The following is a 16,557-nucleotide window of genomic DNA, read 5'->3' on the forward strand; positions in this document are numbered from 1 at the left end:
GTTTGCCTTAACACACCACCGCCAATAGTCCGAAACTGCGGTCGCCGTCTGACCACTGTCAACCTTGGCATCTGACATCTCTCTCTCTCTCTCTCTCTCTCTCTCTCTCTCTCTATATATATATATATATATATATATATATATATATATATATATATATATATATATTTACACTTTTGGAGCACAAGCTCGCTACTTTTTAATCGTTAGATCTAGGAACACTGGTTGCATCGCGCATCGTGATCGCTTCCACTTTTGGATTTTTAAATGTGCTGGAACTTATTGGCATGCCTTAATTCTATTTTAAACAAAATGAAAATATGTAATTTACTTATTTTCTACATATGAGACAAGGAAAAAACTGGATCGGTTCCAGTTTGGAACCCATTCCGCAATTATTACCATATTGTAACTGAACCAAAAATTAATTTTATTATAATAATATTCATATCAACAGTGGACCATTTACCTTTATACGTACACCGGGCAGAGATTTGAACGAAATCGAAGACTTTCAGTTGGGGGCTCTGGTGACTCCCCTTTCCTAATTATCACAAGGTAATGATTGATATCTCGTTGAAAACAATGATTCCAACGAGGTAACACTTGTGCAATTCCCGTCCTATTCGTAGAAAAAGAAAACCAAAATCCTTTTAAAAATATGAAGAAATATAATTTGAGGGAACCTTTACAGTCACTCTACGCTGGTAAAATGAAGCTAATGTCTAGAAAATATAATTGTAATAATAATAAAAAAAATGGTAGCCATTGCTGTAATACAAAGCGAGATAAGAATGCAGAACAAAATTCCTATTAAAACGCCCTGTATATCATTTTAGAAGGGATCATGCAGACCTTCATCTTGTCTTCCATCCCACCATAGTACCACGTTATGTGTACACTAATTTTTTCATTACTGTCCGGAGAAAATACAGAAACAAAAATTATGCTTCTAGACTAATTCAGTGAAAAGATATCTCGTCTTATATGGAACTGCCCAGAAAATGTGATTTACGTCAAAAAACTAAAACTCAAAAAATTGGCCAACTTTACCTCTCCTCTACTCGTTCATATAAGCAACAAGTACTTTTGCAGGGTTATTGGCATATAATGGACTACTTCATTGTTTCACATACCAATTTCTATGACTGTACCCCCAAGGCGGAGGGGGGGATGAGTTCTGTCTGCACGATCAGACCGTTCAATTACTTCTAGAATTCCACCCTTGGAAATCTTTCTCACCTCAATTATAGGTTGGTGGGCAACATGGAAATTTTAAAACTTTTGTCTCGTTTGGGAGAGCTGCTTTCAATGTAACTCATAGGCTTTCTATTTCTAGGCTTTCAATTTAACTCATAAGCTTTCTATTTCTAGGCTTTCAATTTAACTCATAGGCTTTCTATTTCTAGGCTTTCAAATTAACTCATAGGCTTTCTATTTCTAGGCTTTCAATTTAACTCATAGGCTTTCTATTACTAGGGTTTCAATTTAACTCATAGGCTTTCTATTTCTAGATTTTCAAATTAACTCATAGGCTTCTATTTTTAGACTTTCAAATTAACTCATAGGCTTTCTATTTCTAGGCTTTCAATTTAACTTATAGGCTTTCTATTTCTAGGCTTTCAATTTAACTTATCAGTCGTCAGTCCTTGAGGTTTTCTACTCTCTTTGGCCCTAAAGTTGCGAGCCTTTTAAACTCTGCACCTTTATAACGCGAAGCGATTTACATAACTTTAGGAGGGCTGGACAAAAGAAATATCTTAGCTCAGGCCCGTATCCACGGGGAGTCTAGGGCCCCAGCCCCCCCTAAATTTTTCCTGATTCCCCTAAATTTTTTACGGTATACTTGCAAATGAACTATAATGTGGTTGGATCCGGACCCTCTAGATTTTTGGACTGGCTACGGGGCTGTCTCAGCTCCTAATTGACAGAAATTGATTCTACATTGTCTAAGTTTTGATTAGCAGTATAGCTGAATACACAAAGGCATACCATTGACGTTTGCACAGTTACACAAAAAAAAAATCCGTTCTTCAGACAGCGGTATATTGTACAAATATACGGTATCCTCTTGCTTACTATAGAAATTAGTACGGAGCATACGTTATCCGTATGCTACATATGCACTGCCCTTAGATGTTACATCATGCCGTTGCAGGATGTCTGACATCTAACAGTTTTCCGTATATCACATATGTTACCTTCGTCAGTTATATGTTATATACATCCATTTGTATGTGAGATCCTGACCGCCTACATTGTTTCATACGGAAAGTACGTATAGATGGAACTCTTAAACAGAAAGTATTATAAAACATGCGTTTTCAGTTATACGTCTGCTGTACGTTAAGTCCAAAAACTACAGGAATTACGCATGTAACCTATCTTTTTAAGTACGCCACCTACATTTTTTTTCTCAGTGTATTATTACCTTGATTTACATTTTCACCAGAGCCCTTTCTTTTCGTCAAATATTCAAAACAGCAATGAAGTAGCTATTAGCTCTCAATCTGCCCCAATGAACTTTATAATAGATTAAAAAGCAGGGGTGGTTCCGGGGGGGACTATTCTCCCCTCCAGAAGAGGAAACTTTCTTATTTTATATATAAATAAAACGCATCCCAGAGTTTGGAGCTCTTAAAAGTAACTCTAAGTAGCAGTATTACAACCTGCCCCCCCCCCCCCAGAAATCCGTTCTGGATCCGCCACTGCTAGAAACATTCATTTCAATAGAACTTTTAGTCTTAATGTTTGTATCGCAAAAATATCATGAGTTCGAAATGCTCTATATATAGACAGGTAAATTATACACACAAAAACAAATACAAATAGGAACATTTGTAATCTGAGACGTTTGAGTTGTTATCTGTAACATGTGATTGACCTTCAACATCGAGGAATGGAGGTAACATAGTACGTATAGGTAAACAAAGCAATAAGATACATCACCATTTGTTCCTCATGCCCCTGTTGCTCACATACATGCAAGTAACGCATATTTCTAAACAACGCAAAAATACAAGAAGCTTTTTATCAATAACGTGTTTGCTTTACTGAACATAACCAATTTTCAGTTCCGTTGAAGGGTAATGTCTCTGACTCATAAATACATTCTAAAAAGGAAAGCAAAATATAAACAACAACAAACCCGTGATAATAGGCTTATCTGTGTGGTACTATAAACAATGATATTCTACTGGTTTCTACCAGTGACGCCAACCTGAAACCTGATAAAATATCTTCTCCAAAGGCAGTAATTCCCACTTTGCTCTTAAATTGCTACTAATAACAATATTGCTTTTGCTACTAATAACAAAATTTTTAAAAATTTACAAATGATACATCTAGTATCAAAAACCGCCAAATCAATTTTTTAAAAACCGAAATTGAGTTATATATTGCTTTTTACACGTTTGATTTAAAGGAATTGCATAGGAACACAATCGTGTTTAAAAGCTTAATATTTCATACCAAAAAAATAGTTCAAATATGGGACTTTGTACGTGTGTATGTCGCCATTATTATTTAACTTCGTTCTGGAATACGCTATAAGGAAAATCAAAGATAGCAACCAGGGCCTACAGTTGAACGGTATTCACCATGTTATGGCATATATTGATAATGTAAATTTAATAGGGGATGATAGGAGAACAAAGAAAGAAATGCAGAGATCTTATTAAACGCTTGCAGAGACATGGGTTTAGAAGTAAATGCAGAGAAAACTAAATACATGGAAGTGCGTCGGGACCGGAATACAGCAAATTGTGGATGCGTTAAAATATTAAATAATACTTTCGATAAAGTGGATACTTTCAAATATCTAGGATCAATATTAACAGACGAAAATCATATTCACGAAGAAATTAAATGTCGACTAAAAGCAGGGAATTCGTGTTACTATTCGGTTCAAAATCTCTTATCGCCACGAATTCTGTCGAGAAATTTGAAACTTAAAATATACAAAACGATAATCATGACTGTTGTTCTGTATGGTTGCGAAACATGGTCACTTACTCTGAGGGAAGAACATAGACTGGAAGTATTTGAGAAGAAGATCCTGAGACGAATATTTGGACCCAAGAGGAACGGGAATGGGGAATGGCGGAAACTTCATAACGATGAACTACATAATTTATATGGTTTACCCAACATTGTTAGGGTCATCAAGTCTAGGAGGCTTAGGTGGGCGGGTCATGTAGCTAGAATGGAAGAAAGTAGAAACGCTTTCAAAGTCTTGACTGGAAGACCAATCGGAAAACGACCATTAGGAAGACCTAGGCGCAGATGGGAGGATAATATTAAGATGGATCTCGCAGCGATTGGAATACAAAGTAGAAACTGGATGCAGTTAGCTAAGGATAGAAGTCAGTAGCTTTTGTGAACGCGGCATTGAACCTCCGGGTTCCATAGGCCATAGAGTTAGTTAGTTAGTTAGTTAGTACCGTGTATATGGGGCTTCACTGCACGTTTTCCGAGATTACTCGAAACGAAGCGAAATGGATGTGACGGATTTTGATACTAGGCACGTCAAATGTGAAAACTGAAACTTTTTCAATATTTGGTTGAATTATTCGTAAATTCCGATCTTCCAAATCCCTATAAATATTTTCCTTAATTAAAAGAGACTATTGAAATCATTGATAAATAAAAGCACATTTTGTTGTCAGAATTTAGTATTTCCTTCTCGCTTTTGTGTCAGGTCCGTAATCAGCCCAAAAATGTAAGGGGGCCCAATAGAAGTTAGGAGGGGGGCCCTGATTCAAACATGTAATAGTTCATCACCATATTATAGTTCATTTGAAAATCTACCGTGAATAATTTAGAGGAGCCCGCCCCCATCCCCCCGCCATGGATACGGGCCTGTTTTGTGTCATAATATTCTATTGAAACTAGTCAAATTGAATTCTCCGATTTTTCCGTGTGGAACGTTTTACAAATATGCTGTTTCTCGTTTGGTAATTTGCTTTCTTCCGTTCATGATTTTTTTTTTTTTTTTTAACTACAGAGTACAATTTTCGTTTCCTGTTGCTTTTTATATCAGATTCACAAATTCCTGCATAAATAAGTTTCACACTAACATGCAGTTTTCAATAATAAAATTTTACTATTAGTACTTATTTCACGTTTATTATAAATCATTAGCCTACTTTCCGCCCGTAAAACAAGTTTAAACAAGTCTGGTCACAAGCTCTGTTATCATGAGGTACCGGGCTATTCTCTTTATTGCCCTATAGCTACACAGAGAAAAATCCGTTCTCCAGACAGCGGTATATTGTACAAATATACGGTATCCTCTTGGTTACTACAGAAATCAGTACATACGTTATCTATATACTACTTAGGCACTGCCCTTAGATGTTACATCTTGCCGTTGCAGGATGTATGACATCTAACAGTTTTCCGTATATCACATGCATATACTTATGTTACCTTCGTCACCTATATGTTATATATGTCCATTTGTATGTGAGATCCTGACCGCCTACATTGTTTCATACAGAAATTACGTATAGATGGGACACTTATACTGAAAGTATTATAAAACATGCGTTTTCAGTTATACGTTTGCTGTACGTTAAGTCCAAAAACTACAGGAATTACGCATGTAACCTATCTTTTTAAGTACGACACCTACAATTTTTTTTCTCAGTGTAGATATACATAAACGTTATCATTGCTAAATTAATATAAAAATATCCCACAAATGGGATTTTCCCCACAGATGGACATCACTGGTTTCAACTACGTTTGACTGTTTGATGGAAAGTTCTACGTGCTACAAAAGCTGCATGGGTTATCGGTAAATTTGTACTGATTCGCGTTTTGTGCAGAAAACCTTAGCAGTACATTTGTATTAATTTCACGAAAAGTCTCTATTTCAGATTTGAAAAGCGGCTATTTCAGACTTGAAAAGCGGCTGGTGACAGATCAGTGTTATTCAGCGTGTGATATAATGATTCCCACGAAAAGTGCTGAAATATGGAAGCCACGTGGGCGCGATCGCAGGGACGTCAGCAAGATTCAAACCTTTGGGTACCTATCCTGTGTTCAAATTCTATTCTGCATAAGAATGAACTCATCAAAGTTTTGCAGTTTTAACTAGTGAAATTCTCTTCTAGTTCGAAACCATGGATCTATACCAATATAAACACGAGGCAAGTTTGACGCAACTTTAGTTTCGAATAAACAATGTAAGACTGCCATGATGTACTTGTAATAGCAAATGTATGGGCTTGCCGTAAGCTTGTGGCAAGTCAACTACTTACATGTAAGTGTTAATATCTCGGACTCTGTAAATCGATTAAGGGGGCAACCATTCCAATTACCTCCATCACATCCGGTGGCTGCTTCTTTTGTCTGCAGTTGAACAAATTCTGTATAGTCTTCACGGAAGGAAAGATGTTGAAAGGTGGAGGAACAGTGTCGCCCTCTTCGAAGTAACTGATCCACAATTTACTTCTGGCAAACTTCCATTCGGTGTCTGATCGTTCCTTCACAAAGATAAAAATACATGTAAATGCAAAGTAATATCCAGTGTTAGGTAATGAAGAATATAGGGTATTCATAAAATAAAAGTGATGTTTTGTAAATTGCTAAAACAGCTGTTTGTTTTCTGTAACTGCGCCATAAGGTACGGTTGATACCTTTTAGTGAGCCAAGTCGGTATACACTCGTCGATCTTGTTCCTGTACTCAAACCTATACATAAAAGAGGTTAACAATGATAAAAAGAAATACATATTGCAAAATTACCTTGATAACATCTCCATGCCGTGAATGTCGCCAACACATATGGCCCACTTGCCGGTAAATGTTGATTGTTGATATAGCGACGTGTCAAAGGGTTACTTAAAATGTACCACTGGCGACAGGGTTTCGTCGAGTCGAAACAGGTATCTAGAATCGGGATGTTGAAGTTACCATTGCATAGCAGCGAGAGCTTCATTTTGGTCCGCGCTCATTCGTTTCGTTGCGGAGAATCACGATGGGACAAACACAAACTATCACCAGTCACGTGCATGTGGTTATTATTATATATTTATTTTCCTGACGAATTGCTCCTAAAGTGAGCTCCGAGGGTCAAGGGTAACCACTGTCTCTATATCATGAAGTGAAAAATCTTGAGTTAAGTGCGTATAATTGTATGAATTTAGAAGGCAACTGTCGCCGATCATTAGAAAGTGAATATGGGAGAACTTTGAAATAAACTAAATAGACGCTCGTGATGTTGTTACAAAATTACATGGCGAACGCATTTTATCTGATCCCAAACGGTTATCGTCGAATATACACGGATAAAGGAGCACTCTGGTTGTCGAAATTAAAAATACGTCAAGGATTTACCTCTCTACAAGCGAGGTTTTCTTCATCGCCTCCGTGGCGAAGTCGGAAGTAGTCATCATGAGGGTGGTGGTTCACGCCTGCCCTCGGCTACTTTTTTTTTTTATTGTTTTCTAGACTCGCATTAATGTAATCACGTATATAGGCGATTTAACATATGTTGGGGGAGTAATTTTATGGTTTACTGGTGTTTCGTCACGTCTCTGCCGCTGGTGAGCCACTGGTGTTATAATTTTCAAAACGGAAGCGGGGTCACCGCGGTTGTCGCTGTGGGGCCGCCAATTTTTTTTTTTTTTTTTTTTTTTTTTTCGCGAGACGTCGGTAGTCCACCGACGCTTTCAGCATGGGGATGGTAGGTAGAGGAATTTAACATAGGATTCGGTTTTCTTCCATATCATTTTAATTATAAAATCCCTGTTATATACAATATAGAACAAAGTCACTATAAATGAGGTCCGAAGACGAATACAAAAGTCTCTAAGTTGTTTCAGTAAAATAGGTGTCCCTAGGCCCAGGTAGCCAATTAAAGGGTTTTTACAGAGCTCCAGACAAGCTAAGTGAAAGATATTTAGAATTTCTCTGTGTTGCACGCAAGCAAAGAGTAGTTGTTATCCCGCAGAGCTCCAGACAAGCTAAGTGAAAGAGATTTAGAATTTCTATGTGCTGCACGCAAGCAAAGAGTAATTGCTATCCCGCAGAGCTCCAGACAAGGTAAGTGAAAGAGATTTAGAATTTCTATGTGCTGCACGCAAGCAAAGAGTAGTTGTTATCCCGCAGAGCTCCAGGCAAACTAGGTGGTTTTGATTAGGATCTCTCAGAGCTCATTATTGTAAATAGAACATAACCAAGTTTTTTGAATGTGAATGTAGTAGTCGAATATATGAGTTGGACTCACCACTAATTTCAGATAAAGCTATTGATAACGATAATTACGTTCTTTCTATGACGATTTAAACAAGACTCCCTGAATTTTCACACTTGCCGGTCCTCGAATCCTCTGTTTCTGTATCAATAGTCTTATGTTAGTCTTCCGCCTAATTTCAGAATAGTTTCCTAGTTTCACTATTATACAAAGATAGCTTTATTCTTCGACTCGGGAAAGTCTTAATTATTGAAACTTATTTCCTAGGTGAAAGAGTATATTGTGTGTGAAGAATCGTGTGTGTATATTTAAACCGATCTGCAGTACCAGTAAAAGATCGCAATTTTATTTTCAAATTTAAGATAAGAATATTTTACAAATTATCTTAAAATGTTGTTATTCTGTGAAGAATACTAAATACTGGAGTATAAACTGAGAATCGAACCCTTGATTGTACTTTCTCAATCTATCTGAAACTTAGGTTGATTTCTTACAGAATATTGCGATAGATAAAGACAAATATAAATTGAAGAGAATATAAAACTGATAATTGAATCATAAAGAGGTTTTGATATTATTACTTGCTTTTATAACGTGTATAAACTAGGGATGGGCAAAACCGGTTTTTATAAAAACCGGAAACCGGTTTCTAGAAAAACCGAAACCCGAAAAACCGACATTTCAAACCGGTTTCTCTTTTCTGCAAAACTCGGTTCGGTTTTTTACCGAAGCCGGTTTCTGTTTTCTCCAAAACTTTTGGAAAGCATATAGAACTATTTTTGTGGAAACGGATTCGGTTTCCGGACAACAACAAAACACTATTCTGGTCAGAAATAGAACAAATTTTGAAAAAAAACGGAACCGGTTTTGAAGAAAACCGAAACCGAATCCGGTGAAAAACCGAACCGGTTTTGGAGAAAACCGAAAAACCTGTTTTTGTGCCCACCAGTAGTATAAACGCTGTGCTTGAGATACGAAGCAAGGAATCTGAAACTATCAGAAAAGGTTAATATGAAAGTATATCCTTGTGATCCTTGTGGTAGTTGAAGTAAACTTCAAGGGCTCCGCCTCTTCTTGACTTACGTAATGTATGTAACTTCTAGGCGAATGACAAGTCTAGAGCTGAAGTATAGACTTGAATTGCGTTGACTGAAAGTAGGTGGTCTTCTTTCTATAAAACTGCGGAATGTAATCCGTATGTCTTTCATATTTCCTTCTCTTGAAGTTCCACGTGTATGTCCGATAGAATAAAATAAGTTTTGGGCTTATTTCAATAAAGCGGACTAGATCCTGGAAACAACCCTGACTTAATTCATTCAATTCAGACAGTTAATAGTTTGTACTCAAGCCAGCCTTGAATTGTTTACATAGATTTTTAGAAAAAAATAAATATTTACAATAATTTCGGACTTTTAAAATTTGGTATACTATAATGTACCAAAATAAATAAAATTTTCCTTGACCAGTTTTTTGTATCATGCTACAGTAGTGTACATCTCAACAAGCTGTCCATCAATGTCTGCTAACGAGATGGACTACAAACGCAAAAATCTGATTATACTAGGCACTTCCACGTTTCACCATCTTTCTGTGACCACAGAGTTTCAACTTGATATTGCGATGATCTGACGCAACTTATCCGTCATGTAACAGCTCTGTAAAAAAAATCAGTGGTTGCTTACAGCGGCAAAACTGGAAATTCGAACAATAAGAAGAATATAAGACCCGAAATACGACTCGTAGCTTTATTTTTTAAAATCACCTTTGTGTATAGACCCTAATTAATTGTAACTATAGGTGCTTATAGACGGGGCAAGTAGAAAGTCAGAACTGGCGGCAAGTTACTAGACGTCAACAACTCACCACATACTACCCACGTCCATTGAGGTACTTTCCACTGGACCGGCAAGTAGGTACTGGCGAAAAGAAAACTCAAACATGTTTGATTTTACTGGCGCGCAAACGGCAAGTAGCGCCTCACGTGGTCGGTCACGTGACTACTCGTGGCCAGAACTGTCTTATCAAAGTTCACTCATGTTGCACTTGGAGACAGTAGGCGGTTGTTGAGAGTAAAAATTGATTATTTGTCGCGAAATCTTATAATTAAACACGTCTGTGAATGTTCCTGAGAAGAAAGAAGTTATCAAGTGGCAGAGTGATGACATCATTACCTTTTTTGGATATATTTCAAAACTACGAACTGTTATGGAACGTGCAACATGAGGAGTACACTGACAAGTTTAAATGTGGAAGTGCGCTGAAAAATTTACGAGAAAGCCTTTTACAACAGAATGTTGTGGTAACTTTTATTCATTTCTTGCGATCGAAAATTAAATCCATAAAAACCACTTACAGGCAGGAATTTGTAAAAGTTGTTAAATCTAAAAGATTCAGATGAAGTGTACAAGTCGAAGTTGGCATGGCATAGAGCAGCTAACTCGTTTTTAAGAGAGGTAGTAGTGACAAGGCATCAACGTCAGACATGATGTCAACACTTCACCGACTGACGATACTTACTTCTTTACTTGCGGCAAGTACTTATCCAATAAATAGGCATATTTGTGGAAGTGAGAGAGTGGCCAGTACTTGCTACTTGCTCCGTCTATAAGCACCTTATGGTACTTTATTCATAGCTATAACAACTTTTTCAAGAGTGAGTGTGCAGGATTTCCGTGGTCGTTCTATTCATAAGTCTGTAGGAATTCTGTATGATCACGTTGATAACACTAGTGACCAATCAATAAATACAGCGGAAGTCGAAGTCATTTCAAGTTACACTTACCGAAATGATCTGATAGGAATTGGACATCATAGCGATGAGCATATTCAACAGGACGATGACGTTAATCACTGAATATGAACCAAACATCAGAAGAGCCCAGAACCTTGTGAAACTTTTAATCCCTGTTAACTCGAACGTCGCCAAGTCAACTAATCCGAAACTAGCCCAGAATAGTGACTGTGACGTTTCAAACAAGCTAAAAAGAAAGAAAAAAGTTGGGTTATTAAGTATATTATGACACAACAGGATTTCTGTACTCTGAGGCATAAAATAACTACTTCAAAAAAAGAATTTTCCTAATGCATTCGCATATTTAAAATTGTTACTTGTTTGAGTAGTGTGTATCTAAATTGTACTATGATGTTTAAAAAGCAAGGCTTGATTGAACGACTTCCACCTCTTCTCAAATATGAAAGAGCACCTTAAGAGTCTTCATCCCGGCGAAATTAAAATACCTCTAATTTTACAGTAATTATGTGATATCTTCAAATAGATAAAAGATAATTGAAATATGGAACAAGAGCTCCCTAGACAATATTATTTTGCGTGAGGTACCGTTATCACAAATCACCTAGTGGCTTTCCGTTTTCAACTGTTTAGAAACGCGAAAGTAAATGCCGATTTTCAAAATGGCTCGAAATCGAAAGCAGATAAATGAGTCGTGATAACGGTATCTCATGTAAAATAATATTGTCTAGGGCGCTCTTGTTCCACATTTCGATTATCTTTTATCTATTTGAAGATATCACATAATTACTGTAAAATTAGCGGTATTTTAATTTCACCGGGATGAAGACTCTTAAGGGACATCACTTTTGTTCTGGCGAAGAGATGAAAACTATCATTCAATCTTGGTGTTGATAAGAAACATCGGAATTTTTCTCTGGCAGGTTTGCTCTACTAGTCACATATTGATGCAAATGCGTGCAAAGGAATTAGCACTATGTCAAAAAGTGGATAGTACATTACATAGAGGACAAATGTACTTATCAGGTACAAATAGAAGTTTGTAAATCAGTTAAGAAATAAAGGTCCTCATTCAGACACTCAAATATATTCAGACGTCGCAAGATGCTTTATGACATATTCATAAATACTGTTGGTGAGCGGTTCTGTCTCTGGACTCGAGGTATCAGAAATTGAATCTTGTAATTTCTGAGCATGAAAACACCACAAGCACGGCACCAGCTTCACATGAACTGACAGAGGTGAGCAATGGTGCCGATTTCTCTGTAACTTGGAGGAGGGGGCTCATTCAGATGTATGTTGGTTGCAGATGAGGGTCTAAAAAGACATACATGAGAACTTTAAGACAAATTGAATTTCAAATAATGCCAAATATTCTATATTCATAAAAAAATACATATAACAATACATGCAACAATAAAAATATATATTGATGAAAATACATGGGGGCCCGGCACCCCAGGATTGGCGCCCTTGGAGGTGAGAGTATTTGTAATTCAACTCTCAAGTGAGGACATTGTTACACGTGTACTTAGTCAACTGCAAAAAAAGAATTAATACAATAAGCATCATTGATTGAAGAAAAAGTCAAGATTAATCTACAAGGAAAGATATTATGAGTGATTTGCGTTATTTTCTTGGGAATTGTTCTTGAAAAAGAATAAAGCAATGTATGCCTCTGTTTAAGCTCACTCTCGATAACCGTAACAAACTTTTATAAAGTTATAATCCTGAATGTAATTATTTCGTTATCGTTATATAAAATGATACCTTTAAAATCGGCAGTTTATAAAAGTGCTGTCATGATTGAAGTTATCCTAAATTTCGTGCTTTGTTACCTTACGAAACAAAATCTGTAAATAATTTCCCCGTATCTTAGCTGACGGAATTGATTCACATTGAATAGTACGCATTAACAAGCGACATATACAGGGTGTTCAATATACAATGCAACCCAGAGTTTGGGATAGTAGAACTTTTGAACCTGAAGCGATACACAAATAATGGTTATACCAAAATGAAGCTTTGTTCATGTATATATTTTTAAACTAGGAAGTAACGATTGAAGTATATTAGGAACCACACAGTGTTGCAAGATGTAACCGAACGTGTAAATCAATTTTTTTGCAAAACATGTAAATTGACTCATACCTCATACGTATAGATGTTCTGTCGTTAATTTTCAGTTTGTTTAGTAGCTTGGAAACTATGGAACAGAATTTTTTTTTCATTTCCGATGATAACTGATCGGATGAGGCCTCTGTAAGGGAGAATTAGGGAAATCGTAGTTTTCATAAATTAACACTCTGAATTGGCAACATTGCTGATGTTTCAGTGCATCAAAAGATGTGTTAAGGATCTGTCTACAGGATTATTTCACGGACTTCGCTGTGCTCTGTCTTGTTAGCCATTTTAAGCTAGCCTACGATCTTCACTCGTCAAGACCAAATGACTGAATGACAATCCGTAAGAGGGCGGTGGGGATGAGGCAGAAGTATGTTTCACATATTTTCCGAGAGCACAGTTGAAATAAAAAGGCTCTAACCAGCAAACCTCTAAACCTTGGGCAGGAGATCGAATTGTAGAGGAAACAACTTTTCAGACTTACTTATTTGTAATCTTGTGTACAAACTGTATAAACATCTCTTATAATTAAAAAAAAGTGAGGGAAAAAGACGTGTACTCTTATCAAGGGCGCCGATCCTGGGGGGCCGAGAGGGCCCGGGCCCCCCAAAGCTCAGGTGGGTCCCCTATTGTATATATGAGTATACAATATTTGGCATAATTTGAGTGCAATTTGTCTTAAAATCTTCATCTATATATATACCTTCTGCATCTGAATGCTCCCCTCCCAAATTTACAGAGAAATCGGCGCCCTTGACTCTTACTATACCGAATATGAGGGTTACTTCAGACAACTTATTTAGAATCAGATTGTCATATGAGGAACTAACTTCACTTCTAAGAAACAGTACATCTCATCTCAGTTTGAAGAAGATGACAAGAAAGTTGAATCATTTATAGAGATAAGTATTACAATAAAATATAAAATGTACTATTGTTGTAAAATGTACTATTGTTGTAAAATGTACTATTGTTGTTTGTAACAAATTGCATTGACGCGTCTAAAATTTTCCTTAACTTTGACCCTGTCGTAAAATAATTTGTCCGTCACTTGTTGAGAGAATGCTTAAATTTTAAGACATAATTGATTGCCCTTGTATGTTGTTAATAATGTAATAATGAATGTACTCTACTTAGCAAAACGCCTCCAAATGTAGCAAGCATTGTCTTCTTGTTCAAAATCCGGCTTCCCATCTGGGCGGTGGTAGCATTTTCTCTTCTCTAGATCAGCGTAGTACCACAATAACTGGTTCAAACCTAAAAATATAATCAAAACAAAAATCTCTTTAAATTGCAATAGTTGAGATTTCTACATCTATCTTACTCATGTTGAAGAATTACTAAAGAAGCGTAAAATTTCATATTTTTTAAGATTATCATATTTCCTTCCAATTTTAAGTCACTAGTTCGATCCCCGGCCAAGTTAGTTTGTGGAGGACAGCGACGCAACTAGGCTAGTTCTCGTCACGGAGCAAGACTATCTTCAAAGCTCCACCCCTGACCAACCAAACCAAAACGTTCCCTACTACACCCGGTATTGGTATTGGCATAATTCTTCTATTTCATTTTTTCTTCAAGTGGTAAAGCTTGATTTCAAAATTGCAGTATATAGTTTAATTTTTAGTACAAGATAAAACACCAAACTAATTAGTATTTGATTGCCAAATAATCCGAAAGTAAAATCCTTGACATATTCTTATAGTCTTATCAGTAACTGCAAATCACAATGTTTTTGGAATTATATCGGGATGTACATACGTGTAGAATCAATCAACAGTCTGTTGCTTTAGAATAGAATATTTAATTATGACAAACAGTTAAGCTATTGTCTCGAGTATTATACTTGGACACTTTACAAATCTCTTAAATCAATGTAAGTTAAATGAAAACACAAAAAGCAGGAATTAAAATTTAACTTTGCGGGCTCTTTTGGCTGTGAAGGTTTTTACAATGTATTCAAAAGATAGCTTTGAAGGTAACTTATGCTCTATGGATATGATCCTAAGGTTAGTGAGTAGTTGTTATACTGTTAAGTTTCTAAGGTTTTTTTTTTTATAATCTTGAAATTGCTAAAACTCCTTCCCTTGCATTATAGTGAATAAATATTGACCCAGTTTTGCGCACCCCTAACCGCCGCCCGGGCCATAAGGCACGTTTACCTCCCTAGTTACGTCACTGGGGTGGACAGCATCATGTCCATGGGTATTCTAAGGTAACTCCGTTTCTCCTACACTACAACTCCACCAGTTCTTCTTCCTATTATAATTCACTTCCATAATCATCTGTCACCCTTAGCCTAAAGGGCATGAACGTCGGATGTATCACTGAAAGATATTATTCTCATCTTCTTCTAACTTTGAGCGTTGTTTATTAGTACATTATAACATAATTTTCCAATGAACTTACTTTTTTCTAAGTTGAAGCTCTACTTATATTAGTGGCGGTTCCAGGAAGAAATCAGGTTGGTAAAAAAAAAAAAAAAAAAAAAAAATGTGATATTTTATCGTCACTAGCTAGAAATAACGTTTATCTACTGCAGGGTTTCTCAACCACTAGATGGGGAACACTAGGGTATCGCGAATGGAAGTATCGGACCAAAACAAGGATTTTAGGAATGACAAAAAATATTGATCAAAAGATTAAGATCTTGGCCAAGAATTTTAGGAATGATCCAAAAAATGCACCAAATTATTGGCGATCTTGGCCAACAATTAGTGTTTGGATCAGGGGCCACAAAAGATTTGAACGGTCCCTAAATCGAGTTTTTATATTTTATACGGCATAAGCAAATCGTACTAAGCTAAGTGAAAGTTTGGGTTTGGCTATGCTATATGGTAGTTCTCCAGATATAAGGCGTACAAAAAAAATTTCATTGAAATATATCGGATGTTTTGATAAAATAAACGACCAAAACGCCATTAGAACTAATGACGATTTTGGTCGTTTATTTTTGTCCAATGGACTGAGAAAAAAAATGTAGGAGGCTTACTTAAAAAGGTAGGTTACATGCGTAATTCCTGTAGTTTTTGGACTTAACGTACAGCAGACGTATAACTGAAAACGCATGTTTTGTAATACTTTCTGTATAAGTGTTCCATCTATACTTACTTTCCGTATGAAACAATGTAGGCGGTCCGGATCTCACATACAAATGGACGTATATAACATATAGCTGACGAAGGTAACATAAGTATATGCATGTGATATACGGAAAACTGTTAGATGTCAGACATCCTGCAACGGCATAATGTAACATCTAAGGACAGTGTCTATGTAGCATACGGATGATGTATGCTCCGTACTGATTTCTATAGTAAGCAAGAGGATATCATATATTTGTACAATATACCGCTATCCGGAGAACGGATTTTTCTCTGTGTGCTTGTCCAGTACTTTATATACTTACAATACATTGAATGTGAAGCTTCTTGCAATGCACACAGACAAGATGATAAGAAAATGGCACCAACTAACTTTAGGTT

General features: G+C 36.5%; 1 protein-coding gene across 1 annotated transcript in view; it reads right to left on the minus strand.

The window, feature by feature from the left end:
• trp (transient receptor potential) overlaps nt 1–16,557 on the minus strand; it is an 86,205-nt gene that overhangs the window by 37,401 nt on the left and 32,247 nt on the right. Inside the window, exons 9-11 of the mRNA XM_081739258.1 lie at nt 14,209–14,332; nt 10,985–11,180; nt 6,327–6,491 (exon numbers count right to left, since the gene is read on the minus strand). Coding sequence (XP_081595384.1) covers nt 6,327–6,491; nt 10,985–11,180; nt 14,209–14,332 — 485 coding nt within the window. The remainder of the gene's footprint in view (nt 1–6,326; nt 6,492–10,984; nt 11,181–14,208; nt 14,333–16,557) is intronic.

The sequence above is a fragment of the Thermobia domestica genome, chromosome 14 (genome assembly GCF_964235325.1).
Source record: "Thermobia domestica chromosome 14, izTheDome1.hap1.1, whole genome shotgun sequence".
Lineage (NCBI taxonomy): Eukaryota > Metazoa > Arthropoda > Insecta > Zygentoma > Lepismatidae > Thermobia > Thermobia domestica.